The sequence below is a fragment of the Centrocercus urophasianus genome, unplaced genomic scaffold (genome assembly GCF_019232065.1).
Source record: "Centrocercus urophasianus isolate 14NV4802_14NV808 unplaced genomic scaffold, USGS_Curo_1.0 seq_34, whole genome shotgun sequence".
In the NCBI taxonomy this organism is placed as follows: domain Eukaryota; kingdom Metazoa; phylum Chordata; class Aves; order Galliformes; family Phasianidae; genus Centrocercus; species Centrocercus urophasianus.
The window spans coordinates 3,783,502-3,810,561 of NW_024884911.1; the positions used below are offsets into that span (position 1 = coordinate 3,783,502).

General features: G+C 44.6%; 1 protein-coding gene across 3 annotated transcripts; it reads left to right on the forward strand.

Annotated features, from left to right (window-relative positions):
* Positions 1-42: 42 nt before the first annotated feature.
* NUP188 (nucleoporin 188) lies at positions 43-26,310 on the forward strand. 3 transcript variants are annotated; one of them, XM_042830825.1, is made up of 45 exons: positions 43-88; positions 1,681-1,735; positions 2,327-2,400; positions 2,987-3,071; positions 3,686-3,766; positions 4,237-4,281; positions 4,780-4,872; positions 5,013-5,132; positions 5,546-5,757; positions 6,529-6,643; positions 7,165-7,365; positions 8,096-8,185; positions 8,722-8,787; positions 9,325-9,444; positions 9,593-9,719; positions 9,835-9,990; positions 10,284-10,410; positions 10,865-10,952; positions 11,040-11,116; positions 11,278-11,392; positions 11,713-11,833; positions 12,059-12,125; positions 12,557-12,685; positions 13,606-13,739; positions 14,068-14,174; positions 14,382-14,588; positions 15,206-15,375; positions 15,708-15,777; positions 16,407-16,474; positions 17,102-17,297; positions 17,782-17,859; positions 18,204-18,289; positions 18,707-18,852; positions 19,599-19,685; positions 19,970-20,151; positions 20,490-20,690; positions 21,364-21,456; positions 21,660-21,818; positions 22,579-22,716; positions 22,904-22,978; positions 23,638-23,847; positions 24,512-24,643; positions 24,761-24,831; positions 25,145-25,274; positions 25,463-26,310. In XM_042830825.1, exons 1-45 carry the CDS (start codon positions 63-65, stop codon positions 25,631-25,633), a joined length of 5,301 nt encoding a protein of 1,766 aa, XP_042686759.1. In that variant the 5' UTR covers positions 43-62; the 3' UTR covers positions 25,634-26,310. The 3 variants fall into 3 exon arrangements, with proteins under 3 accessions (XP_042686759.1, XP_042686761.1, XP_042686760.1); XM_042830826.1 differs by lacking the exon at positions 43-88 and adding an exon at positions 313-382; XM_042830827.1 differs by lacking the exon at positions 19,599-19,685.
* The last annotated feature ends 750 nt before the right edge of the window (positions 26,311-27,060 follow it).

Below are 27,060 nucleotides of genomic sequence, written 5' to 3' on the forward strand. Positions count from 1 at the left end.
CCACGTGACGCCGGCGGGGCGCCGCGCTCGGCTTCGCGGGTCACGTGAGAGGGGCAGCGAAGATGGCGGCGGGCGGGCTGTGCGCGAGGTGCGGGGACGCGGCGGCGGTTGCTGCGGCGGGAACGGAGAGCGGGAGCGGGGGGCGCCATCCCTCGTTGTGCTCGCAGTCCCGCCGCGGGGGGAGGGAGAGAAGGAGATCGGCGGAGAGGAGGAGCTGGGGAGGAGGGGGGGGGCGGACAGGGGAGAGTTAACGGCCGCGGGGCCCGCGCCGCTCTGACCCCGCCCCTCGGCCTGGCCCCGCCCCGCCCCGTCCTTCGGCTGCGGGGCCTTGAGGCGCTCCGTGCGACTCCTGCGGGATGCCGCCGGTCTGCCGGGCGCCTCGGTTCGTAGGGAGAACGCGCGGTTTGCCGAGGAAATCCCCTTGTCGGCCGCCTCGGCGGGCGGAGCTGCGCTCGGCGGGCTCCAGCCGCGCCCCGGGCTTTCCGTGCCCGCAGGGCGGCGGCGATCCCTGTGGAAGTGCGGCGTCTCGGCCTCGTTCCTCGGAGAGCCCGCAGACCGAAGGGAACCGGCAGCCGCGTGAGAGCTGCAGGAAGGAAGCCCTTTTTTGGGAGCTCCTTCAGATCGCTGCTTTCGTTCCCTTTTGGTCGTTTATTCTGTCGCTTTCAGATTCCGTTTGGCCCTGAGTGTCTAAATTGTATTAAAGCAAAGCTCACAACCCCAGCGGGGCCGAGAGCAGCTCTGTGCCCTACGGCCGGGCCGAGGGAGCTTGCCTTCCTTCGCCCTACTGCAGTCTAATTAAAGAGGTTAGGGTGGAACGAAGTGCGAGGTTGGCTCTTGCACTGCAAAGCCGTTCTTTTCCTGGTAAAATTCGGTGTCGTTTCGGCACCCGTTGGGCTGCAGAGGCTCCACCTGCGCAGTCAGCAGGGCTGTGCGGCTCCCACGCAGCGAGCTGCTCCTGCTGAGGAGTTTGAAGGTAGAAACTGGTTGATAGATGTATTGGAAATAGCAGCTTCCATAAGCCACTTGGGTGGCACCACGTGTCGGGTGTTACAGGTGACTCCTGCTTCTTTAGCGGCTTATTTTGGTGATGCCAGTCTAAAGTTATTGCGTTACGGGTTGTTATTTTTTAAACTTTGCATGGGGAGTTGTGACATTTTCACTCCTGATTTGTGTTATATTGCTGACAAATCATTGGTTTTAAAGTTTGCTGAGCTTTGCTGTTTTTGGCACATGTGCTTTTGCAGAGATGTTGTAGGGAGGCTCATCTTTGTAAGTGCGTTTGCCAGGGTGAAGTGTTGATCTGTAACACTTTCCAGCACAGGTTGGCTTTCCTACAAGCTTCCCAGGAAGCAGGAGGAAACAAGCAGCTCAGGTGCATGTTCTGAATAGCTGATGCTAGTGGAATTTCCCCTTTGTTGAAGAAAGTTGTTCTTCTCTTCACGTGGTTTTGTATTCCTCTTTCAGTGAAGGTAGAAACTGTTAAAAAGGAATTTGTTTGGAGGGCAGCATCATGTGAAACCCAATAAAATACCCCTCTGCTCCTTTAAATTATTTTTCTTTATGTTGCAATATGATCTGCTCTAAAATAATAATTGCAAGTTTGAAATGGTGCGCACTAAATAGAAGCCTGAGATGGTGTTTGTTATTTAAACAGTCTCCACATTTTCCCTTTGTTTACAGGAGCAGCAGAGAATTGTGGACAATTCTCCTGGGCAGATCAGCATTAAGAGAACCAGTAAGTCCATATCTTGATGAGCCCATTTCCCTCTCACTTAATGGACTCTGTGGCCAAATACATCCTTTGTACATCTGTTTGAATACTAGTTTTGTTGCATTTTCCTTTTCCTTGGTGTGATTTTTGTTGCTCTTTCTCCACTACTTGTTTGTTCTTCCATTCTTTGCTTATAGTTGCTTCATAAGCTTCTGCCTGGAAGAGAGCATATGAAAAGGTAGCTCCTGTCAGGAGTGGACAGAAGTGCTGCTTGCTAGACTGACTGATACAGGGTGTATGTGAGTGGTGCAGCCTGCTTCTGGGATTTTCTGGGATGGAGCCCCTGCATCCAGGAGTGTGCCCAGAGGATGGAAATGCAAACGTATCAGAACCCAGACCAGCACCTCCTCATTCCTCTCCTTTCCTAATACTAGGCAAGGCAGCAGGCTTTCTCATACAATACTCACCTTGAATCAGTCTGAATCGTAATGCTGTTGTTTGCCTCGTTGTTCCAATCTCTGTGATGGTGGAATTTCTTTGCTTCACTTAAACAAATCTGCTACTGGACTGGAGATGTTGAGGAATTTGTTCAGTAATACTTGCTTTGCTTTTTAGGCACAGATTGCATCAGAACTGAACAAGCACTGGCAGAGATTGTTAGAAGGGCTTTCGTACTACAAACCTCCAAGGTACAGTAATTGTCTGATAATAGAAATTAACCTCTGCAATGGAATCTAACAGTAAGTAGAGGAGCATGTTGAATATTTCTGATTTGCTCAAAATAGATCTTTATTCTCTTGCATGACTTGAGATTTTTGGAAAGGAGCACCAATGGGCAGTGCTTAATCCAGACTGCTTTCTAGGGCATAAAATACAAGCCAGAAAGAAAGAACAGTAGCTTCTGCTGTCATTACCAGCATTGAAAGCTCTTAACCCTTCTTTACCTCTGCTCAGCTGTGGTGCCCAAGTGCAGGTTTGCACTCTGCAATGAAGTGGCTCCTCTTGGCACTTGGTCATGTCAGAGATAACTGGATTCCTTCACTGGAAAGGATGGAATGAATGTAGCCTGTATTTATTATGCTAATAAAGTAGTGAACAATATTGATTATTATCTGGTAACAAAACTGCTGGTTGTTGCTGTGTGACATATTGAAAGGCCACTGAGAGCAAACAAGCGTTCAGCTTGAACTGATAAAATTGAGAACTTGGAAATTAAGCCTCTTGAGTTCATTCCTTGGAGTTGCTGTGTTTTTAATGACTGGTTTTTTTCTTTAGTACAACTTCAGCAGAGAAGGTAAAAGCTGACAAAGATGTAGCTGCTCTACTAAAAGAGTTGGGTCTGAGGGTCAGCAAGTTTTTGGTGAGTGAAGGTGCTTTTCTGATTATTTTTTTTTATCCTTTTTCTTGGTGTTGAGGAGAGGCAAAGTTAAGTTTCTTTCAGTTCAAAGTAATCTAAAGGAGGTTACAAACACCCATAGAGGCCCTACATCAGAATTCCCTGCAGTTATTAGTGACTGCATGAGGTGGTTTGTTTTTCCTGGTTTTCATCCCCTCCATTTTTTTGGAAGCAATCCTCGATCTGGGGCTCTATCAAGATGTCTGAAACTGCTCAGCTAAAAACCAATGACCCTTAAAGTATCTGCCCCAAATGCTGTTTACCTGCAAGGTTATGTTCCTTGTGATTCCCTTGTGGGAGTGAGAGTTAGGTGACCTGTGGCAGTACCTTTGTTTAAGTGACTGTGGTGCTCCTTTGCTGAGGTTTTAACTGGCTGCACCTGAGTTACATCAAAGCTTGTGTGTTTTGCTTTCACTGGAAGTGCTGATTGAAACAAGCATCATCCTGAAAAGCAAGAATTTTCTATTATTGTTTATTCTGAAGAGAAAATCTACCTGAAATATTTGGAGAGAATATTTATCTTCAATGAATTCAGTTCACTTTTGTTTGTTTCAGAGCATCTCTCTTTTTTTCTTCAGGGTCTGGATGAAGAGCAGAGCGTGCAGTTGTTGCAGTGTTATCTTCAGGAGGATTACAGAGGAACAAGGGACTCCCTGAAGGTCCTTAGCTCCCATTTATTTCCTGCTTACTGTACATCTGTCCACAATACCAGTAATCTGTTGATGAACATGATCATATGCAACCCCACATTCTGAATTGGAAAAGACTGTAGTTTGCATTCACTAAACCTGCAGTGGCCAAGTACCACTGTATAAAAACGTGACAGCAGAAATTCAGGTCTAACTTTCTGGTCCTCTTCCTGCTTGAATCTGTCTGAAAGGATTTGGCTCATCTGTGTCTCAGGCATACAGGAAACCTACAGATGTGTGAATGAGAGTGGGTGGAGATGAAGAGCAAACATTTACAAATAAGTGTTTTGTAGTTTTGGAAACTTGTCTTTTCAAAAGAAATGGAAAGAAAAAATTTCTCATTTCTTTCAGTTGTGGGTTGTTTGTTTGTTTGTTTTTGATGATATTTGTGGGTAGGTGTTTCTGCAGTAGGTAATTATTGTGTTATGTTTTGCTTACAGACAGTTCTTCAGGATGAAAGGCAGAGTCAGGCTCTGATGTTGAAGGTTAGTCATTTCCATTTATATTTTCTAGTGAAAAGATCTGGGAACTAACATTTTGTATTCACAAAGCCTTGGATGGTGGAGATTCTAGGATTCATGTCAGGGGGTTCAGCTTCCACATTTTCTGAAGCCTGTGTGTTTATATGTTTCTGTCTGAAGGGACAGCTCTGAAATGGACGTTGATCATCACGCCTGGCAGAGATTGCTAAAGATTGAGAATGGAAGACTGCATCTCATTTTTGCCTTTCTTTTCCAAGTTTTATTGAATAGCATAATTATAAACATGTCCCAACAACACGTTTTATTGAATTCTGTTAGATTAATTAAATTTTAGTGGTTTTGTAAATAATTTTTTAGATAACTTAAAACTGCTAAGCTGAAATTCCATCCCTAGTAGTGTTTGAGCACTGTATATTCTGGTGCTGTAGGCATTGGAAGAGGAAAGTGAATGGGAGTTGAACACAGCACCCAAGTGATGCTGGTAATGTTATGTGTTCACAGCTTGCTGACTATTACTACGAAGAGAGGATCTGCATTCTGCGCTGTGTCCTCCATCTGCTCACTTATTTTCAGGATGAGAGACACCCTTATGCAGTGAGTACAGGAACCTTTTCCTGGATATCATTGAAATAAGCTAAATATGTAAGTTGTGTATCAATTGTCCACTTGTGGTTGCAAAAACCTCACAAGAATGCATGTGGGAGTTCATTTATGTATTTCTTTGCTTGTTGAAGGCACAGTACTTCCAGTGTGTTGAGAAGTTGGAAAAGGAGCTTGTTCCTAATTACCGTAAGCAGTTTGAAGAACTGTACAAAGCAGAAGCTCCCACCTGGGAAACACATGGAAATCTCATGGTATTTTTTTGTCTGTGCTCTTCTATAAAACTTACCAAGTGCATCCATCTAACTTAGAAAGTCTTTCTTTGTGTACAGTGTGTTGAAATGTCTGTATGCAGACATGTAGCCTAAAATGATGGCTCTCTTAGTCCAAGAAACCTAACCATTGTTTTCAGTTGAGCACGCTTTTGCTCAGAACCAAAGCAAGCTGTTTGAAACACATTCTTCCTTGTAAGAAGCCTGTTGATAACACTCAGCCAACAGGTCAATTCGTGTGGCTCTTCATAGTCTCTCTGTGTCAGTACTGTACTTGCAGTGGCTGTTCATGTTATTCATGCAGACTTTGAAATAGCTCAGCCCCTCTTGGTTTCTGATTGCTTTGTCTGATCTCTGAGCTCTGATGCATGATGGTGGATCTTCTCCTTGTGCAGACAGAACGTCAGGTTTCCCGTTGGTTTGTGCAATGCCTCCGTGAGCAGTCCATGCTCCTGGAAGTCATCTTCCTCTACCATGCGTACTTTGAAATGGTACCTGATGATCTTCTGGTATTTGCAAAGTTGTTCAAGGAGCAGGGATTTGGCACTAGACAAACCAACAGGCATTTGATAGACGAGAGCATGGATCACCTGGTGGATCATATTGGGTAAGTAACGTGTATTTGTCAAGTGAGTACAGAACAGTGCAGTTGTTTTTCTCAGTTAAAAAAAAAAAAAAAAAAAAAAAGAAAAAAAGAAAGTGCTTATTTTTCTTTCTTTTCTCTCCTAAAATCACCACTTTAAAATCACCTCTCTGAAAATCAAACTGAACTAATTGTGATGAAGGCAGAAAGTCTTCTCTGATTGCACTGGACATTTGTGGCAAAATGAAGATGTGATTGCAAAGCAGTGGGGCATCCAGATGCCAGCTTTAACTTTGTAGGAAGAATAGCAATGAAGACACAGTGCCATTTATTCTTAGATGGTCTAGTTGTAAAGTGAAACTGCATCTTCACAGCTCTGTACTGTGAACTGAATGGCCTCAGTACAGGCTGTGGGTCTGCTTACACAAGTGGCCACAATGTCTTTGTTTTGCTGTGTGGGACATAGCTTAGCATCCTGAAGGACTGAGAGTCTTGGTGGGTGGCATAGAGTTAAAAAGGTAGAAAAGCTATCTTCAGATTTCAGTGACTTTTGTTTGTTTGTTCAGTGGTAGTTTTGAAGATTTTAATCCATTCTATGCTTAGCATTCCAAGACAAAATTTGGATTGCCTGCTGCTGATTTACATGATTTTGTATTTCTTCAAAGAGCAGCTGAACCAATGCAAACCGAATCTTGTTCTCTTTGTTTATCATTCTTTTTAAATTAGAAACCAACTGAATTCTGAAATAAAGTGTCTCACCTACTTGATTTTGTTTTTCCTCTTTCCTGCTTGCAGCTACCTTAGTGCTCTTATTGTGGTGGAAGGCATGGAAATTGACACCCTCCATGAACGAGCTTTGGATGGTAGGACAGAGGAGCACAAGTTAGCCAATAATGCACATATCCACCAGGTAAAGTGCAGGCAGGGTAACCCCACGTTCAGCCTGACAGTGTAAAACTTCCTCTGGTTGTCCAAGCAGTGCTGCTAAAAGATTATGTATAAAAGGTTCTGACTAACCAATTTGGTTTGCTAACCAAATATAAGAGCTAGCATCCACAGTACGTGATGGGACAGATAAGAAGGAAATTAATTCTTCACTCACTTATTTGCTGGATTATCTTGGGCTTTTCTTTAAGGAAAGGTGTGTGCAAAGAGATAGGCAGTGTGAGCTTTAAAAATGTTCTGTTTCATTCCCTTCTCAGTGTCAGGGCTTTTAGGACAGAGAACTTCTGAGGTTAGAACACAAAGTCAGTAAAAGAAGCACAAAACCAGAGCAGGACTGCAAATGCACTCTTGGTTTGATCCAGTGGATGTTTGAAGTAACTGCAATAGAACAATGAGTGTTAGCAGAAAGGTGCCATCAGCAATATGCTTACTGAGTATTTTCTGCTTCTGTGGGATCTCAGTTGTGTTGCTCTTGTCTCTGTGCAGGAGATGGACAATCAGCTGCTGCACTTAGGGGATGTCCCACATCACGCTCCGGTGCTTTTGGCGTGGGCTCTGCTCCGTCACACCATCAACCCTGAGGAGTCAGCCAGTGTTATCAGGAGAATGGGCAGCACTGCTATCCAGCTCAATGTGTTCCAGTACCTGACAAAGCTTCTGAAATCACTTAGCAGTGGAGGCAAGAATGTGAGTTTCTTAGTATCATACGTAAGCTCTTGAAGGCTTTTAACTACTGATGGTGTAAAGATGTGTGGGAAGTGGATGACTTTGAATCAAAGTGATTGCAAGCTAAGGCTGATTTGAACCATAGCATGTAATAAAGCATGTTTTATCATCTCACATTCTTTCAGTGAGAAGCAGAAATCAAACTGGTGCTAAACAGATTTTTATGCCTAAAGAATGAAAAAAACCATAACTGAACAAAAACAAACAAAAAACTTTCTGTGAGTAGGAGTGTTGTACCTCATTTGATCAGAACAGACTGCATCTAATCACATTTGTTGATTTGCCTCCATGGGTATACTTGCTGTTGTAGATCTGACTGCTAGCTGAGTTAATTCTGCACTGTTCTCCAGGTAAGGTTTCGTTAAGCAGTGCAGTGTGTGAGAGCAATCACATTGCTGGGCAGAAACTGATGAGGAATCTGATTTCTCTGAACACTGAATGGTTCTTTTTTGATGTTTTGAAGGCATTTCTCATGATAGTAGTAGTAGTAGTGAGTGGTTTCTCACTTCAGTGGAACCTTTCATGTTGTGTGTGCTTTAACTGACAACTGCTTGTTGTACTGTAGCAAGGATATGTGGCAGAGGCAGTTACTCAGAGGTGTGCAGTTTGTAAAGGAGACTGTGTGCTGTTGCACTATGTTCTATAGCTCATAATCTCTCTTGTAATGCCCTTATGTATTCTTTCTTTGCAGTGTACATTCAGCACAGCTTGTATGTGCATTTATGAGCTTCTTTCCTTTGTCCTGACATCACTGGAATTGCACACATTGGGCAATCAGCAAGTAAGCATCCACCATCTGTTAGCTAATTTGAAATAACCTGTCATAACTGATACTAATTACTTCTGTTAAGTTGTAATCTTGCATTTGAAACAGCAAAATCTGTGTTTTAGATAGATTTAAAAGTGTGGTTTACACCATGCACATTTGGTAAGCACCTCTGCAGACTGGCTGAATAACAGTGCAATGCAGAGTGTCTTGAACTTGAAGTCCTATGGATTTGAAACTATTTGTCAATGTTTATTTCCAAAGCAATGGCAGTAGTACATTTTCAGTTTTTAAGTTTGATGGGACATCATATAGTCCTTTGTAAATGTACTGGATGTGTTTGTCCTGGCCAGGCCATTCCTTGATAAGAAGCATGGCTTTAGATTGGCTTTGTGGGGGGTGTTTCCTTCTCTTTTGTCTAGAAAGAGTAGTTCCATCTTAGCTGGTAAGCATGGAAACTTAAATTTTAGGAATGTGCCAAAATTTGGTTCTGGTGAGAACTCTCTGAGTAAAGTAACGTTTTATTTTGTTTTTCCTCATGTCCTCTGAAGGATATAATTGATACAGCATGTGAAGTTCTGTCAGCTTCCAGCATTCCTCAGCTCTTCTGGAAGACAGTGAGTGTGCTGGCAATTTCTTTGACCTACCTTGGCTGTAACCAAAACCTGATACAAGGATTCCCTTTTAGGAAAGGAACAGATTATAAACTGATCATGTTTAGTTAGCTAGTTGCTAGGAGGCCCTGAGGAGCCAGTGTTCATTTCTATCTACCTTATATTTATGTTTGCACTTTCCTGCCTTTTAGGTCCATCCTTGGCTTTACTCTTGAAGGATACTGGAACAAGTTTTAATATAGGTGATAGTTTCAAACAGGGCTGGGATTGCAAGGACTGAACTAACTGCTCATAAAGGCATCATGCTTATTTTTTTGTTGTTACAGAATTAGAATGATGTGTAATGCAGCAGTCTTACTTCCTGCCTTATACTTGCACACTGCCTCATGCTTTAGTCTGTGCAAGGACTGGAGTGATACTTCTGTGCATGATTAATGTCTCCAATGTATGACTTGAAAAGGAGCTACATCCTTTGCTGTACTGAGGCTATTTTAGCATTTCTTTTTAGCAGTAAGACATTTGTTCTCTTTCCATCACCAGGAACCAACTGCAGGTCTGGGTATTATCCTGGACAGTGTATGTGGGATGTTCCCCCACCTTCTTACTCCTCTCCTTCAGCTGCTCCAGGCTCTTGTGTCAGAGAAATCTACTGCAAAAAAGGTACAAGATCTCTCTTGGTGTTTGGGAGATTGTTTATTTCAAGATAGGGGTGGCATGCTCTGTGGTAATGCACGGTAATGACATGGTTGATTAATTTTTAAGAGGATCTGTCACTTTGGCTGCGTTTTTTAAGCTCTCTTTCTTGCAGGTGTACAGTTTCCTGGATAAAATGTCTTTCTACATAGAACTCTACAAGCATAAACCTCCTGATGTGATCTCTCATGAAGATGGCACCTTGTGGCGAAGGCAGGCTCCAAAGCTCCTCTATCCTCTGGGTAAGGAAACTGCATTTCATCTTTTCTTATTCAAGTGCTTTGTGGAATTTAATTCTTCACCTGGCTTCTGACTTGTGGGGAGATTCATGGATTTACTTGCTTCTTCACTCTTTAGGACTAGGTCAGACAAATTTGCGGATACCTCAGGGAACGGTGGGCCAAGTGATGCTGGATGATCGAGCTTATTTAGTACGATGGGAGTATTCCTACAGCAGCTGGACACTGTTTACCTGTGAGATTGAAATGCTGCTCCATGTTGTATCCACAGCAGGTGAGAGAGGCAGGGAGTATAAGACAGAATAAAGTAATTGATTGTTGTTATCAACTTTAAGTTAATGATAGGATTGAGCAGCTCTCAGTACTTCTGAAAGAGCTTGGAATTCTTACCCAAAAACCCATTTGTTTTTGTTATTGTTGTTGGTTTTGTCAGTTATGGTAATTCACTGCAATAGGCTGGGAGCATACAATGAAATGAGCCTTGGGATATTCTGGAAGATGAACATGCATTGTTTTAAGCTGCTGATGTGTGATTTTTGCATTCTAATGTTAGTTTTCTTTACCTAGATGTGATTCAGCATTGCCAGAGGGTCAAGCCAATCATTGATCTGGTTCACAAAGTCATCAGCACTGATGTATCCATAGCAGATTGCCTTCTGCCAATCACGTCACGAATCTACATGCTGCTGCAGAGGTGAGTCACTAACAGCAGGGATACCTGACAAGATGTAATGAGCTCAAAGAGTGTCACTTACCCATTTACCAAAAGATGTGAAAGAAGTGCATCTCAGTGGTTGAACTCCCCAAGGCTGACGTTCAGTAAGGACTGTTCTGGCTGCAGAATGCTTTGATGCAGCAGAACCATGATTCCTTCACTTCTTTCTTGGATGTTGTTGCATGTGTTAACTCTCCCTCCAGTCATCTGATGGATAATCACTGTTCACTGTGACAGCCTGTTGTCTGATGAGCCTTGCCTCGTGCAGTAAATTGATCTGATTCAAGGGAGAGGAAGAGTTGGCAAAGCTAGACTGACAGCGCAGACTCTGGTGTCTGTGCTGCAGCGTGGGTTTGATGCTTTGGATCAAAACAACAGCATATAGACTAGATCACAGATGGCAGTGCATTCTATGTGTATTTGTCTTTCCCAGGCTGACAACTGTAATCTCTCCCCCTATGGACGTTATTGCTTCTTGTGTCAATTGTTTGACGGTACTGGCTGCACGGATGCCAGCCAAGGTGAGGGCCTTCTTGGTTTTCTGAGTTTGAGAACTAGTAATACACATATGTGAATGAGAGATAATACCTCTGCTTGTTCTCGTGCAGGTTTGGACTGACCTTCACCATACAGGCTTCTTACCATTTGTTGCCAATCCAGTGTCCAGTATGAATCGCATGATTAGGTATTGGTTGTTTTTATTTCCTGCCTGAATTGTTCACAGTTTGTCATAAGACCTTTCTGCCTGTTTGAAATCTAAGCTTTATGCAATCTGTGCATCTGGCATTTCTCACTCATGTCGAAGTTGTACTATTTGTGCAGTGAATCCCCTTGCTTGTTTCACAGTGCAGACGGAATGAATGCTGGGGGCTATGGAAACCTGCTGATGAGCATAGAGCAGCCTCAAGGCGAGTACAGCGTTACCATCTCCTTCCTGAACCTCATCACAACTCTGGTCCGGGTGAGTGCTTCTGGAGTGGCCATTATGTGAAGCTGGCTGTAGACTGATACAGTGAGAAAGTGAAATACAGCAGTGCCTGACATCCTCTGTGCAGTGTGTCTGGGTAATCAGTCATTGGTTGGCACTCCTTATGTGCTGCTGTTTTGTGCTTTCTCTGGTTCTTTCAAAAAGACTGCTCTGATCTGAGCTACAAGAGAAATTGTTTGTAAATCTGTGCCAGTGGTTTTCTCACGTTTAAAGACACGTGGCTGATCTTCCTATGAAAGATTGAATCCCCTTTAAACCAGAAGGGGAAAAAATAACATTTCTGTTTCTTCTAGGGACAGCTTGGTAGCACCCAGAGCCAAGGGCTTGTGCCCTGCATTGTGTTTGTCCTGAAGGAGATGTTACCAAATTACCACAAATGGCGTTACAACTCTCATGGAGTGAGAGAGAAAATTGGTAAGGACATCAAGAGGGTAGACAGGTGAGACCAAAAAGGATCACCTGTCTTGGGGGGATGCATACATTTTCCCCATTTTTTAATCAGATCTTTTCTGGCAGACATTTAGGATTTGCTTTGTGCATCCACTAAAATTGCTAGATGCTGAGATTTGGTTGAAAATATTAGGGACTAGGTAACACATCTTCCTGAAAACTGAGCAGTCCGTTTTGTCTGTGTTTCAGGATGCCTCATCCTACAATTGATTCATGCAATACTGAATTTATGCCCTGAAATGGATCCTCGCAGTAGGTGAGATGGGTGATGTCAGGTCTGGGATAGGCTGGTTTACAGTGTAGCAGGACTCTGTTGCTGTCTTTTTGTTTCAGTTTTTGAATGAAAGTTACCTGGATTTTACTGGCCTGCTTACATAGTGCTGGTTTCAGTGCTTTTCTGCATTACAGTGGATAGGAAGGGTAGAGAAAGATTAGAGACAAAGCAAAGCATGTTGGTTTTTAGAACATCTGAAGAAGAAGGGGAAAACAGCGTATGTGTTCCATGGGGCAGACTGCCACCTGCTTTCCTGTTTGATATATCCACTCTGAAGGAAGTAGAAGAGTGAAGTGGGGGCTACTGGACATATAGAAATGCAAACATTATTGTGGTTGTTAGTAAGTGGTGGGGGGAAGTAATGGGAGAGATCTTAATGGTGGTGTTCTGAATGTGGTGTTTCTGTCCCACAGCAATGTCCCCAGCCTTCAGTCCTTGTGCATCTTCAGTCTGGCCAACACTGAAGCAGGGCAAGCTGTCATTAACATCATGGGGATTGGTGTGGACACTATTGACATGGTCATGGCCTCCCAGTCTAGTAGGTGAGTCTGCTTCATCTCAGTAGCGTGAGGAGAAAAACAGTGGTAATACTTGAAATGTAGCTTTGACATAATTGCACTTATTTGGGGATCTGTGGCAGCCTGCCTTGTAAATTCTAGAGGAACAAGCCTTCTTTGTTACAGATCCATATGTAATTTTTGCTGTACACTCTCCATGCTATTCTTTAGTTTTCTACTTTGCTTAGTGTTAATGACGTGTGATGTCTTGGTGGCTGCTCCATTACTTTAAGTTTGTTAGCAGTTACTTTTTTAAAATAATGTATTCACTTGAATTTAATTTCTAAGACTGAATAGAGTGAACTAGAAGCAAGTGGATTATAAGCCAAAGTTAGAATCTTCCTTGACACATAGCCAGCCAAACTTGTCAGGAGGTTGTTTTTGAGAAGGTTTGCCATTCCTTTCTTTGAGAACATCTGAAGGGAATCCAGACTTGTTGTGGAGAAAGCAATACCTATGTGAAAATCCTTTTTGACTTTCATGTCTCTCCATACTGTTTATCTCATAAGGAGAGCCTAGGGAAAATACTGGATTGAGAGTCTTGTCACCTATCATGGGTGCCTTTATAATTTCTTTAAGATTGGCTCTTGCAAATGTTTCTCCCTCTGTCTTAATGCATTTAACATCTTTCTCTTAAAGAGGGGGAGATAAGTGACAATAGGCTGTCAGACTGTTTTCCTTTCTTGTTTGATGCTGAGAATTCAGGGCTGAGTAGACAATATATTTTGTGGCTGTGTGGGGGTTTGTGTTTCAGCAGCTGCTGGGTGGTGATGTGACAGTCAGAGGGAAAATGTGTTATAACCTCTGAGTGCCGGAGTGCAGAATTTCATCTTTGACTGTCATGCAGATACTGAATGTCAGTTGTCAACACAGTTACTTACTTTGCTTTCTTTTTTGAAATACAGTGATGAATCACAAAGCCAAGGCCAGCTGCTGATACAAACTGTGAAGCTGGCATTCTCAGTCACCAATAATGTCATACGATTGAAACCCCCCTCTAGTGTGGTATCTCCACTGGAACAGGCACTTACTCAGCATGGTATGTATTCCTCCACAGGGACAGCCTGGGAAGCTGTGGTTCTTTTATTACTTAGTCAGTGTGTGTCTTGTTACAGACAGTATGTCAAATATTGAAATGTTCAAAATGTGTTTTGTAGTGATAGGAGAAGGCTAATTCTCCCTCCTGTAAGGCACTCTAGCAGGTGGTAACCCTGTTTGTGGCAGAGGGGTTGGAACTAGGTGATTTTCAAGATCCCCTCATGCTTCATTTTTTTTGGAAGACTTACCTGATTCTCACCTTCTGCTCTGGAAGGCATTATTTGTGAAATAGCTGCTATTATCTTTGATTTTGATTGTGTTCCCTTCAGGTGCTCATGGAAACAATCTTATTGCTGTCTTGGCCAAATACATCTACCACAAGCACGACCCTGCACTGCCACGCCTGGCCATCCAGCTGCTCAAGCGACTGGCTACGGTAGGATGAGGCTCACACAAGAGCTTTCCTTCTTCCTTTTGTGCCTGATTCCAGAGCTGAAATTCTTTCAAAATAGTTTCTTCAGACTTATTTGTATCAGGGAGATGAATGCAAGTCGGCCAAAGGCAGTGTGAACTGAAAGCTGAAAGAAGAAATATTCTGTAGAATTCGGCTGTCCTGGCTTCTGATGTTTCCTTCCTTTTGCAGGTTGCTCCCATGTCTGTTTATGCCTGCCTTGGTAGTGATGCTGCTGCCATCCGTGACGCCTTCCTCACCCGCCTGCAGAGCAGGATTGAGGACATGCGGATCAAGGTCATGATACTGGAATTCCTCACAGTTGCAGTGGAGACGCAGCCTGGGCTCATCGAGCTCTTCCTCAACTTGGAAGTGAAGGATGGCAGTGATGGCTCAAAGGTAGAATGGCTGACATTTGCCTGGCGATTCGCCACTGGTTTATCATAACATCCCTCTGTCTTATGGCACAGATCTCTAGAGTCTAATAGGTTTTATGTGCAACTCTGTGTGCCTGATGGAAAGGTGAATGCAGAGCATGTTTGCATTGAATGCAGTGAGTGCTTGTGCTGTGCTCTCAGCTTTTTGTTTTTCTTATAGCTGTCCTCAGTTTTCATAAGGACATCTTTACTGAGTCAGAGCAATGAAAGCAAAGATCCTTGTGACCTTACTCTCCTGACTCAAACAGTGGCCGTTCAGTGGGAATGCACTGCATGACAGTTAATATCAGTTCTTCTCAACACCTGCTCACTGCTGCTTTGCAGTTGGAGGTCTTCATGAGTTGGACCTTTTTGAAGGCGTTTGGTCTTACGAAGTCTTAGCTTAGCTCACTTTTTATACCTCTAAAACTCTTTTCCCCTCTTGTGTTACACATTCCTTATAGTTACTTACACAGTACATATCTGCATCAGGTACTCAAGATTTACTCTTCTGTTCAAGAGGCATTGAAGGCATTCTGCTGCAATACACGTCTGTAGTGGGATGGTGGGGGCATAACCTCTCATTTCCTTTTGGTTTAGGAGTTCAGTCTGGGGGAGTGGAGTTGCCTCCAAGTGGTGTTAGAGCTGATAGACTCCAAACAGCAGGAGAGGTACTGGTGTCCTCCCCTCCTGCACCGTGCTGCCATCGCCTTCCTGCACGCCTTGTGGCAGGACCGCCGAGACAGCGCCATGCTGGTTCTGAGGACAAAGTGAGTGTTGTTCTCCTGCTCTCTGTATCCCATAATGCCTTTTCTTTGGTTCATTGGAGTGTTGAGGGACAATTTTATCCTAGATTTTGTGCATCCTAGTAAGGGCTGAGCAGTGTGCATGTTTTGAACTTGATCTGTACTGTCTCTTGGGAATGAATTTGAAAAGCCAATGTGCGCATGTTCAGAAGCAAATATATGTTGTTTACTTTCTTTTGTGCAAGGCTGTATGGTCAGTTATTTGGCAAAGAATACTTTCTGTGGAATTTGGAATGGACAAAATGCTGCTAGGCATGAGGGAGGTAACTGATACTACTTCTGTATCCATCTTCTAGGCCAAAGTTTTGGGAAAACTTGACTAATCCACTGTTTGGGACTCTTCCTCCACCTTCAGAGACATCAGAGGTGAGTTACATCAGGGCAGGACGGAGGCAGCTTTGTACTTGTCAGATAGGTTTGTAAGTGTGTGTGGCTGCTGTTTGTGCTTTTGGCTTTCTAAAAAGCAGTATGACTGACTGGTTTCAACAGAGGCAGGAGCTGAGGCACATTCTTGTGCTCTTTGCAGAGAGTGGCTATACAGCAGTGGACTGCCTTCAGAAATTCTCTGCTCTTTTTCACACATGAAATCAAAATAGGTGTTACCTGACATCTGTGCTTCCATCCTCTGGAAGATGTGCTGTATGTGGTGCACCTGTCCTGTGTATGCTGTCTGACTCCTCATTTTTAGGCACAGCTTGGGCTGCCTAGTTTGGAGGAACCAGTGAGGTTTTTTGCTTTCTTCCTTTCTGTGGGTGTTTTGCCCTTTGTTATGAAAGTCCTGTGCCCTCTCTGTTTGTCTGCCACTTTGAATCCAGTATTCCTTCCATGTCATCACCAGTCCTTTGTCAAATGACATAACTATTGCTATCATGGGAGAAACAAGTCTGCCAAACCAGGTTATCAGTCACTGTGAGCGGGTGGGTGAGGTTAAATTAGAGTTCCACTCACTCTGCAAAGCAAGGTGCTCAGATTTTGTTTTCATCTTGTCTTTGTAGCTCAGTGTCTTGGATACCTGTGCCTTAATCATGAAAATCATCTGCTTGGAGATCTACTATGTTGTCAAGTGAGTGTTTGGCAGTCTCTCCTTCATCCCTCTACTGAAGTCTGAACTTTGTGTGTTAGTTCTAATAGACCACACAGGCTTTCAGGAAATAAATACATGTACTCCTGTGAAAGCATGGGGGGAGCAGAGACATGCAGTCTTTGCAAGCTCACTTTATGCAATTGATTGACATAGATTGTGATCCTACTGCAGGAAATTCAAATGTGTGCTTGTGATCTGATTCTGTAGGTGGGAATGCTGGTATTTCCTTGTATCCTGCAATCAGAATATTCCATGTTTAATTTCATTTAATTGTGAAATAAGCAAAGTGCATAATGATTGCTGAATAACATTTTAATCATTTCCTCACACTTGAGTTTTTGAGCATAACTGCCCTTTAATACAATGGATAGCCAGGATTAACTGAAATCTCCATCAAAAAGAGCAAAACAAGTTGTAGATTTTCTTCAGGGATCATCTTTTCTCTTAAAATGTGATGCAAAAAGTGGGATTCCCTGCACAGGTCTAATCTGTGGAATACCCTTCACTTGCAAGCCGTGCCCTTGGCTTTCCTACCTGAGTCTCAGAAGGAGCGTATTCTCTGACCAAAGCATAAATGAAGATATCTTCTCCTCCTTATTTGGTCAGGGGCTCCCTGGATCAGTCCCTGAAAGACACGCTGAAGAATTTCTCCACCAAAAAGCGCTTTGCTTATTGGTCAGAATATGTGAAATCATTGGCCTGTTATGTGGCAGAGACAGAGGGCAGTAGCTGTGCCTCCATGACAGAATATCAGATGCTCATCTCAGCCTGGAGGATGCTGCTGATTATATCCACTAGCCATGTAAGAGCCACCCTCGTGGGTTTTTTCTCTTATCTCTCATCATAATCTGATGTTAACACTTGGAATAACGCAGTGCCAACTTCTCAGGGATTAGCTTCATCACAGTGAGAATCCCTTGTTTATTTCCTTCCAGTTACTATATATATGCAGTCAGAACACAGGTTGGCACAAGCGTGGTGTAGGCTTAGGGTAGTTAATGCTTTGTCTGTCTGAGTATGGGGGGGTAGAATACAGTTTTTATAGCAATTCAAAGTAATTCTGTAGTCCTGAAGAGATTTTGCTTAGTGAAGTGAATGGCCCTGCAGGGAAATCAGCCATTGCCAACTTCTTTAGCTGCTCTTATGCTTATCTGCAAAATTGCATTATTCAGCAGATACAGAATTGGGTGAATTCTTCAAGTAACAGAACAGCAGGGCCATGTTAAAGTGGAAAAACAGTGTATATTTAGTTGTGTTTGATTGAGCTTTGCTTCTGTGGCTCTTAGGCTGATATAATGCATCTCACTGATCCTGCAGTTCATCAGCAATTGTTTCTGGATGTTCTAAATGGGACCAAGGCTCTGGTAAGTGCAAGTTCCTCTGAGTTCTTGAATTTCCCAATGGCTCATCTCGTGTGCTGTAAGGAGCTCCATTTCTGCAGCTGCTTGCCATCGTAGGTTTTTTTTTTTTTCTTTTAGATCCCATGAAATTGTTCTGAATCAAAGTCCTTCTCTTGAGCTTCTCACACATCTGTGTGTAATGTGTGTCATTCTTGATATAACTGGGTGAGCCTGCAGAGGGCTCTGGTTCCCCTGTTGCTGCCAGCTGCTGCAGAACCATTTGGTGTTGGTGCTTGGGCTGAGCATTTCTTGCATTGCACCAGTGCACTGACTGTTACACCTGTAACTCTTGTGCTGTTTCTTCTCAGCTTCTAGTTCCCACGTCGGTATCTTGCCTGCAGCTGGGCTCTATGCTGTGTACTCTGCTTCTCATCCTGCTGAAGAAGTGGAAGAGGTAGGTATTGTGCAATGGATATTTACTGATCGCTGCTAAATATAAAGACTTAAGAGAGTATGTTTGAGTGTTTTGCTCTGGTGATTTTCCCTTAATGATTTGGGGAGGAATCTGATGCCTTATCATGAAGTTTTCTTTTGAGATGGCAAATATCTGCAGTTTGTTGCTGGAAGATCTTATAGCAGTACATGGTTCGACTTCCTGCTTTCTGCTGAAAAGTGTATGGAAAAAAAAGCTTTTGTGATAGCAAGCTGTGCATTTGCACTGTGCTGTGCGTGTCTTTAGAGAGGCTGAGGTAGCGACTTGTCCAAATTTCTTTGGAAGAACCTAAAGCAATGATGCACACAGCTCAGTCGAGCCAGTATGTTTACTGAGGGATCTTGTCTAATCTGAAGAGCTCTTCCTTTTTGTTGTCAGCGAGTTGGGTTCTGTGGATAAAATCATAAACTCCTTGACGCAGATTCTGGAGGGAGTTCTACAGGCTGACCAGCAGATGATGGAGAAAACCAAAGCCAAAGTGTTCTCAGCTCTTATCGCTGTGCTGCAGATGAAAGAGATGAAAGGTGAGGTTCTGTATGTACAGACATCAAGAGCAGTGAAATGCACCATTAAAGCTACCATAAAAATGTGTGTGATGTTAGCTGTAGTGCAAGATGTAGAATATAATTGCTAGCTTCTGGGACATCTCCAGTTTTTAAACTTGTTTTAACTAGCTTTAGGAGAGCTGAGGTGTATTGTTCATCTCAGGCATATCATTGACAGTGTGCATGTCTTCCCTGCCTTGTCTTTTCTCAGCAAGAAGCCCTGTGTTTGATCAGTTTGATGGAAATGAAAATGGAGTTTGAGTGTTTTTGAAGACAGCTCAGTGGTTGTGGGAGGGACCCCAGTACTGTGTCACCAAGATACCTTAAGTTGTGACATAACAAGTGACAGAAACCACGGATGGTGTGTTTTGTTAAACAAAACAAAACACCCAGCACTTACTTTGTTACTTCAGTCCTTTGCAGGACTGCTTACACTGTAGTAGCACTGCATACAATGGAATCTGGGCAGTATTTCTCTGTGCTGTGCAACTGAGATATAAAGCACTGTGGAGTTGAGGAGTGTCTCAGTTTACCTGATCCGAGTGCAGTCCCTGTCCCACTGTCTGGCCCTGCAGGCCTGTGTCATTCAGGAAATAAAGCAAGTGGAGAGTTGTTGCTATTTTTTACTGTTTGCATTTGGTGATGAAGTTGAATATGCAGTCGTGGCAGTAAAAGGTGGTGCAATTTGTTGTGATGGTTTTCATGAGAGTGTGGTGTTTATGCAGCTCATGGACAGCAGACTGCATCCATGGACTGGTGCCAGCAATCTGGAGAAATGGGTGGGCAGTGCTGTTGGGAGCAGCTACAGAATGGTCAGTCCTTATCAGTGCTTGCTTTCTGCTTTGGAATGTAATCAGCTGATAATGACTTCTTGGGAAAATTATGTTTTGTGTGATTCAGATGGTGATCTTACAACTTATTACATCCTTCTAGCCTTATTCATCTAACTTTGTTGCAATTCCTCGCATTCTGTCTTTTGGGTTCTGCAATAAAAACAGTAACATTAACTCCAAGGGATGTATCCCAGTGATATTACCAGTTAGACCTGAATACAGGGTTGGTGTGCTAACTGTTATCTGTTCCATGTGTGTTGCAGTGAATGAGATCCCTCAGTACTCCCAGCTGGTGCTGAGTGTGTGTGAAACACTCCAGGATGAGGTCATTGCACTCTTTGATCAGACTCGACACAGCCTGACCTTGGGGGATGCCACAGATGACAAGGACAGCATGGAAACAGATGATGCCTCCCGAGTTAAACACAAGGACCAGCGAGATGGGGTAAAGGGCCAAAAAGATCTGTGTATGTTGGGGACCCCCTTTGCTGCCTGTGCCTCCAAAGGAAGCTTTGGCAGTTCTCACATGGGACTTGCTCCATGGTATTTTGGTGTATGTCAGCCTGGGAAGTTGGCTGTTGTGCCTCTCTTTCAGATCTGTCCTAAGAAACATTGTCACAATTTATATGAGAGCCAGGAAGTGCATAGAATGTAATGTAAGGGACAGCAGCCACCTTAGTATATGATTCTGAGAATGGCTGAGCATCATGCCATCTCATGAAATGCTCTCAAGACTTCTTTCTTGGTGTACATGTCAGGTGTTTACCCTGTTCTCCCTTCCAGGTTTGTGTTTTGGGTCTGCATCTCGCAAAAGAGCTCTGTGAAGTTGATGATGATGGAGACTACTGGCTGCAGATCACTAGGAAAGTCCCTGTGCTTCCTACCATCTTTACTGCTTTGGAGATCAGCCTGAGAGTTAAACAAAACCTTCACTTCACAGAGGCCTCATTACATCTGCTGCTGACCTTAGCAAGGACACAACAGGTGAGAGATGCAGAGAAAAGAAAGCATATAAGCATACATGTTTAATAGGCTCTGTGTATCTCATTGCTGTGTCTGTGATGCAGTGCACAGTGATCTGTAGATAAATGGGTTGTTAGAAGCTGGCAAGCAGTAGGGCCTGCCTTTATGCCTCCCTGTTTTGCCTGCTGCTTCTTTTTAATGGGATGTCTCAGATGGAGGATCTGAGGCAGCCAGAGCAGGCCTGTAATTTAGAACAGGCACTTTCACTGAATGTATTCATCTACAATGCAGATTATCCAGCCTATTTAAAACAGCATTAAGTGTTGGAACTGGTTTCCCATTACTTGCAGTAAAGCGTTGCTTATCTGTTACAAATTCAGCTTAGTGTAGGGCTTTAAGTGCAATGAAGGCCATTCCAAAGCCAGCTCTTCTCAAAGGTTAGGTATTTACCAAACCAGGTGACATGGAAATGGAATTTACAGTACAGCTGTGCAGGCTGGATTTTATTGCAAGAACGGTGTTGCTTTTCTTGTTGCTAATTTTTTAGCAGTACAGAAGAATGTGTGACAAAGGCTCTCTAAAAGGGTTGTGGCAATGCAAGGGACAGAAATAGGTAATGCAGAAGGAGCCTCTTCAGTCTTAGACCGGGGAGAACCCTGCAGATTTTAATGGTAGTTTATTCTGTGCCTTGCAGGGAGCAGCAGCAGTGGCTGGGGCTGGTGTCACACAGAGTGTCTGCCTGCCCCTTCTGAGCGTGTACCAGCTCAGCACTAATGGAGCTATTCAGGTGGGTGCTGCTTCCTTTTGGGTGGCCGTGTGCCAGGAGAGCTTGCTGTGCCCTGCCTTGCAGGCTGTGGCTGGACAGGAGCCCTTTGGGCCGGGGGGCAGCAATCTCCTGTAGGACCTAGAGGTTTGAAAATGATGCGAAGGGTTTGTGGTGTGTGGCGTGCTGGGCAGGGGTGTGAAGAAGTCGTTTTTGTATCTGTGCAGACCTCAGCTTCGTCTCGGAAGTCTCAGGATGCTCCCTCCTGGCCTGGCGTCTATCGCCTCTCCATGTCGCTGATGGAGCGTCTCCTCAAGACACTGCGATACAACTTTCTGACAGAAGCACTGGACTTTGTTGGTGTCCATCAAGAGAGGATTCTTCAGGTGTGTCACACAGCTCCTCTGCGATGGTTTACTTGGCTTCTGTGTTGCAGCAGCAGTGGAAATGCGTCGCTAATTGTAGAAGCATTGAAAAGACACAGCTGCTGTCCCAGAAAGGTCTAAAGTAGAAACAGTTCAAAAGCAGGGGAGGGCAGAATGCCTGCGAGCCATGAAGTCAGGCAGGGGTGGTTGTTAGGATGGTTGTTGGAGCTGGGCAGTCACCATCTTTTGTCCCGTTCACCCTTGAGGTTGTAGCATTGCTACAGGTGTGTAATGCACTTACTCAGCACAGGAGCAGAATCAAGGGTTTGGTGGGATCTTTCTTGGTGATTATCTGCTTTGAAAAGAAGAGCCTAAGAGCTGTTCTTAGAGATGACTTCAGCTCTGCCTTGCTCTAGCAATGAAAATGCTGTGGCCGGGGTTCAGTCACCATTCAGGCTGGCAAGCTTTCAGGTCCTACAATACTGAAATAGCTGCATTGGGCAGTTTATGTCAGTGCTGAAGAGTTCTGTTTGTACATAGGTGCTGTTCAGAAGCTCCTTAGACAAGTAGCTGCCTCCTCATACAGCAGCACAGCTTATGAAATGCATTCACCTCTAAGAATATGAAGTGCTCTGAGTCTCTGCCCCGCGTGCTGTGCAACTACTTCCAATGAATGCCTTGTTTGCCCATAAGGGCAGATCTCTGCTTTTTTTCTTCTAGAGAAGAGCGGACTTTGTGCTGTAGCTCTTGATGTCCTGATTTACTTCTCTTTGCTTTCCAGTGTTTGAATGCAGTACGGACAGTACAGAGCTTGGCTTGTCTGGAGGAGGCTGATCACACTGTTGGCTTCATTCTCCAGCTCTCAAATTTCACAAAGGAATGGCATTTCCACCTGCCACAGCTTATGAGGGACATGCAGGTAGGAGTTGGGATACTGCTGTAGATAACACCTTGTGTTGGAATGCAAGAAATTGGATGTGGTAAGAGAAAGTGGCACTACATTTATTTTTATTACTGCTCTTTATGCTCTTTCCTTTACGTCACGCTTTCTGCCTGGATGGGCTTTAATCTTTGAAGAGATTTCTCCCTCACCTTCTTTATTTCAGGTGAATCTGTGTTACCTGTGTCAGGCCTGCACCTCCCTGCTGCACAGCCGCAAAATGCTCCAGCACTACCTGCAGGTGAGGATGGGGACCCAAAGGCTGAAGGTGGGGAGCTTTGTGTGCTCATGCTTCATGCTGAAAGGCAAATGTTATTCAGTATCCAGGCTCTGTTCCCAGTGGTGATTAGCAGCAATCATCAATAGCTAGGATTTGCACCTTTCCACACCAAAAATGTCTTCAGATAGAAGTCGAGACTGTGGAAGGTCAGACCTTGAGAAACAGCAGCCTGTGCTCGAGTGGTGCCATTATCATTCTAGAGCTGCCTACAGAGCAGCAAGGAAGCTGCATTGCTGTAGTGCTCTCTAGGGCCATTAAGACACTACTGACCTGATGTCCTTAATCTGGTTTAATTTGTTTAAGAGATACAGCTCTTGTTCTTGGAGAATCCTTTGTTGAACATGAGGTAGAGATAATGCATTGCTACTGATGTGCTGTTTCAGCATGGCTGAGGCTTGCTGTGTTGATTTTCTGGAATGTGAAATCCAAGCAGCCTTTGCAGCTGCTTTCCCAGAATGCAGAGCCTCTTCTGCTGTGCACTGTGTGAGTTCTCACGCTTCTAGTAGGTGACAGAGTTTGTGTGCCTTATTTCCTCCTTTTTGCTTGTAGCAGTTTTCCTTGAAAGCATCATCCTTAATGCAAAACTGTCATGAATGTATCTAAGACACTTTTCTCTGCAGACAAAAAATGGTGACTCCCTTCCATCAAGTGTGACTCCACGAGTGCAGCGTAATCCCCAAACCTCTTCCAAACACCCCAGCCCTGAGTCAGAGGCAGCAGAGCAGAAGGCACTGCTAATGGTACAGTACAGCCTCTTGAAAATCCTCAGCAAATCTCTTGCTGCTCTGCGCCACTTCACCCCCGATGTCTGCCAGATACTCCTCGATCAGGTAAGAGATGTTTCTCCCTGAACAGGGCGGTTTCCATCATCTCAAGTGACATTCTGGGTCTATGAAGAGAAGCACAGCCCATCCTGCTTGTGACAGTGACCCTGCTGTACATCTGTCTGCTGTTCTGCTGCACAGAGCAGGAATTCCCCTCAGTTCTCAGGCACTGATCTGAGAAGAAGGCTTGGCTGTGGTGTGATTGCACAGCACTGTACGTGCAGCAGAGCCAGCTAGGTTTGTGTCCTCAGAAGAGATACTCTTGTTCTCCCATAGCTGTGACCTGGTGGCCTGGTCTCCAAGTTAAGCCAAGTAGGGTTTAATCCTTGACTCTGGCAATGTCCTGCTGCTTTCTTTTGGATAGTTACTTCCTGTAGCTGCCCGTAGTTAAACGGTCTGGAAGCAGTCATTGTTTGAGCTTGCTGCTCAGCTTCACAGCCTGAGAGCTGTAAGGCTCTGCTCCCTCCTGTGAACAGAGTGCAGCCTCTGTGTGCAGAGCTGTGCGGTGCTCTTTGCTGTTCCAGCTGCGTAACAGATTGCGGAAGTGACCTCAGGGCTTTGGGTTCTCCATACAGAAAGCATGCTGCAGGGACTTGATATTCCTGCTACTGGGACAGCAGCATACTCATGTCCTCAGGGGTCACACAGTCCTCCTTCCTTTTCTCCACAGTCACTGGACCTTGCTGAGTACAACGTGCTCTTTGTCTTGAGTTTCACCACACCAGCCTTTGATTCGGATGTCGCCCCTTCCTTTGGGACCCTCCTTGCCACAGTCAATGTGGCCCTCAACATGCTAGGAGAGGTACGAGCCGTCTGTGTTTGGGAAAGCACAGCTCTTGCAGTCATCTCAGAGAACTTAGTTAATATTTTGAGAAGTAGCTTCTGTATGTGCTGTGTCTAATAGCTGTCTTTTTTTCAGTTGGATAAGAAGAAGGAACCTTTTCCTCAGCCTGCAGGGCTGAATATGCAGGAGGGAACCAAAACCCTTAAGTAAGTTTCTAGGTCTTTTATTTAGTTGTGGCCAAGGGGCAGAACCCAGTGCTCCTCAGGTCATAACTGGGATTTGTAAGCATTAGGGTAGCTTCAGAACTTCTCACTCTGAGTGATAGGAGTTCAGCTGCCTGTTAGAAGCTCTCCACTGCAGGGCAAGTGGGGATTTCTGCTCTGTAGACCTTCGCTTTTGTTGTCACTGCCTGAGCCCAGTCTGAGCAGCAGCAGTTGTCCCTCCTATGTACTCTAGGTGAAGTTTTTCCCAGGCTTTGTGATCTGAAACCTGGGGTATTTGTCTCCTTTCTTTGCACAGGTCTCTGCTCATGTTTACAATGGAAAACTGTTTCTACCTGCTCATCTCCCAGGCTGTTCGGTACTTGAGAGACCCAGCTGTGCATCCCCGCGATAAGCAGCGGATGAAACAGGAGCTGAGCTCTGAGCTGGTAAGCAGCTTGTACCATTCTTTCTCACTGTTCATTGAAGTGTGTTTTATGGGAGAAGGTCCTACGTCTGCCTGGTACAGCCCATTCATTCCCCTGCATTAGGGGGCCCTGGGTATCTGTACCTCATTTGGGGAGGGAGAGGGATATGTGCGTGGAAGAAACTAACACATGACATCTTCTAATTTCAGAGTACACTGCTTTCCAGCTTGTCTCGTTATTTCCGCCGTGGTGCTCCCTCCTCACCTGCCAGTGGGGTTCTTCCCTCTCCCCAGGGGAAGTCTGCCTCCAAGCTGGGGCCTGAGGGCCAGGAGCCTTTGTTTCAGCTTGTGCAGGCCTTCGTCCGGCATGTGCAGAGATAGATGCTGTTCTGCCACAGCCTCCCTTTCTAGGACTTGCACCAGAACGATTCATATCCACCACAGAAAGCATCACCCTTGGCAGAGCTTGTAACAAGGACTGGGGCAGGGAGGGAGGCCTGGTCTGGGCAGCGTTGGATACCAAGCTGTAACATCAGCAACACGATCCTGTTGAACTCCTGCAGAGCAGTGAATGTAAGGAGAGCTGCGAGGGGCTCCTCACATTGACCAGTGCACAGCCTGCCTGCTCCATCTGCTAGAGCATCCTGGCCAGGTACAAAGTGGTGAACAGTCAAAACCTTTATTTTTATAGCTTGTACCTCAGCTGGGGAAGCTCTGGCTGATGGAGTGAGAGGACAGGCTCTCCTCTGGGCATTAACTCTGCTATTAACACAAGGTGCGGTCTGCCCCTCCCTCCCAGTCAGAGTCCAGTTAAGGCACAACCTAGGGATCAGCCAGCAATTCAGAGACCATCTTTCTACTATTTTTGTACTGAGTGGTTCAAGGCAAGATGGTGTATGTGTGCTCACGCCTCCCCTCCACCCTCCAGTCTGTGTGCTGCGTGTTTCTGAAGAGCAAGGCCTCACTCAAGGTTTTTAAGTCAAAATTCCATTGCTCTAGTCTTGCAATTTTTTTGTAACTGTGGCCTATTTATACTGATATTAAAACCTTTATAGACAGCAGCTGGGTTTGTGGTTTTGTATCCTGCAGCACCAGGCTCCGCATCTTCTTTGTAGTTCTGTGTCAGTTGAAGTACTTTGCTTCTGTAATTCTAACAGCAAGGTGAGTTGTGGCTTGCGAGTGACAGTGCAGGTACCATTGGAAGGGATTACATCAAAGGTTGATTCCTTTGGCTTCCCCACACCTCCTGTTTCTCTTATTGGCACACTGGGGAGCTTCTTGGTTTTAAACAAGCATTGCTACGCCAAACTCTTTAAGAATGATTCTTCTGCCAGGCTGCTCTGTGCACAGGTCCACACTGCTGCTGGAGCAGGAGTTCCAGCTGGGACTTGGAGTTGGTTGCAGTGTTGTTCTGTCACACTGTTGTCTCTCTCAAGCTGATCAAGAAACTCTTTCAGGTTCCGAGGTTCCACGTGTGACAGAGACAGGAAGAGAAGGTGAGTGCTTATTTCATAAAATAATCCCTGAAATTCAGACTTCCTTAAGGCAGGAAATCAAATGGAAATGTAGTTGTGAACCACCCACCTAAGGCTCTGTCCTAAAGAAATCCTTGCTTGCTTTACCAGTCAGAACCTTTTTAATTTTTATGTTTTTAAGAGAGACCAGTGATGGTATTGGATGGTGTTGCTTTAAGGGTTATTTTCCTGGTAAACTGGAGGGGTGGTGATATTCTAGCACACGTTTGCTGTAGTTTTACTTGGAGCTGGCTGGAGTCAGGTCTCCACGTGGAAGGAGAGGCGCTTCCTGAC

Excerpts from the sequence above, each read along its gene's own strand:
- NUP188 (XM_042830825.1), top strand. The coding sequence starts at position 63 with ATGGCGGCGGGCGGGCTGTGCGCGAG. Across the intron at positions 9,991-10,283 it reads CCATGTTGTATCCACAGCAG|ATGTGATTCAGCATTGCCAG; the intron begins GTGAGAGAGGCA and ends TTCTTTACCTAG. Across the intron at positions 23,848-24,511 it reads GCCAGATACTCCTCGATCAG|TCACTGGACCTTGCTGAGTA; the intron begins GTAAGAGATGTT and ends TTTTCTCCACAG.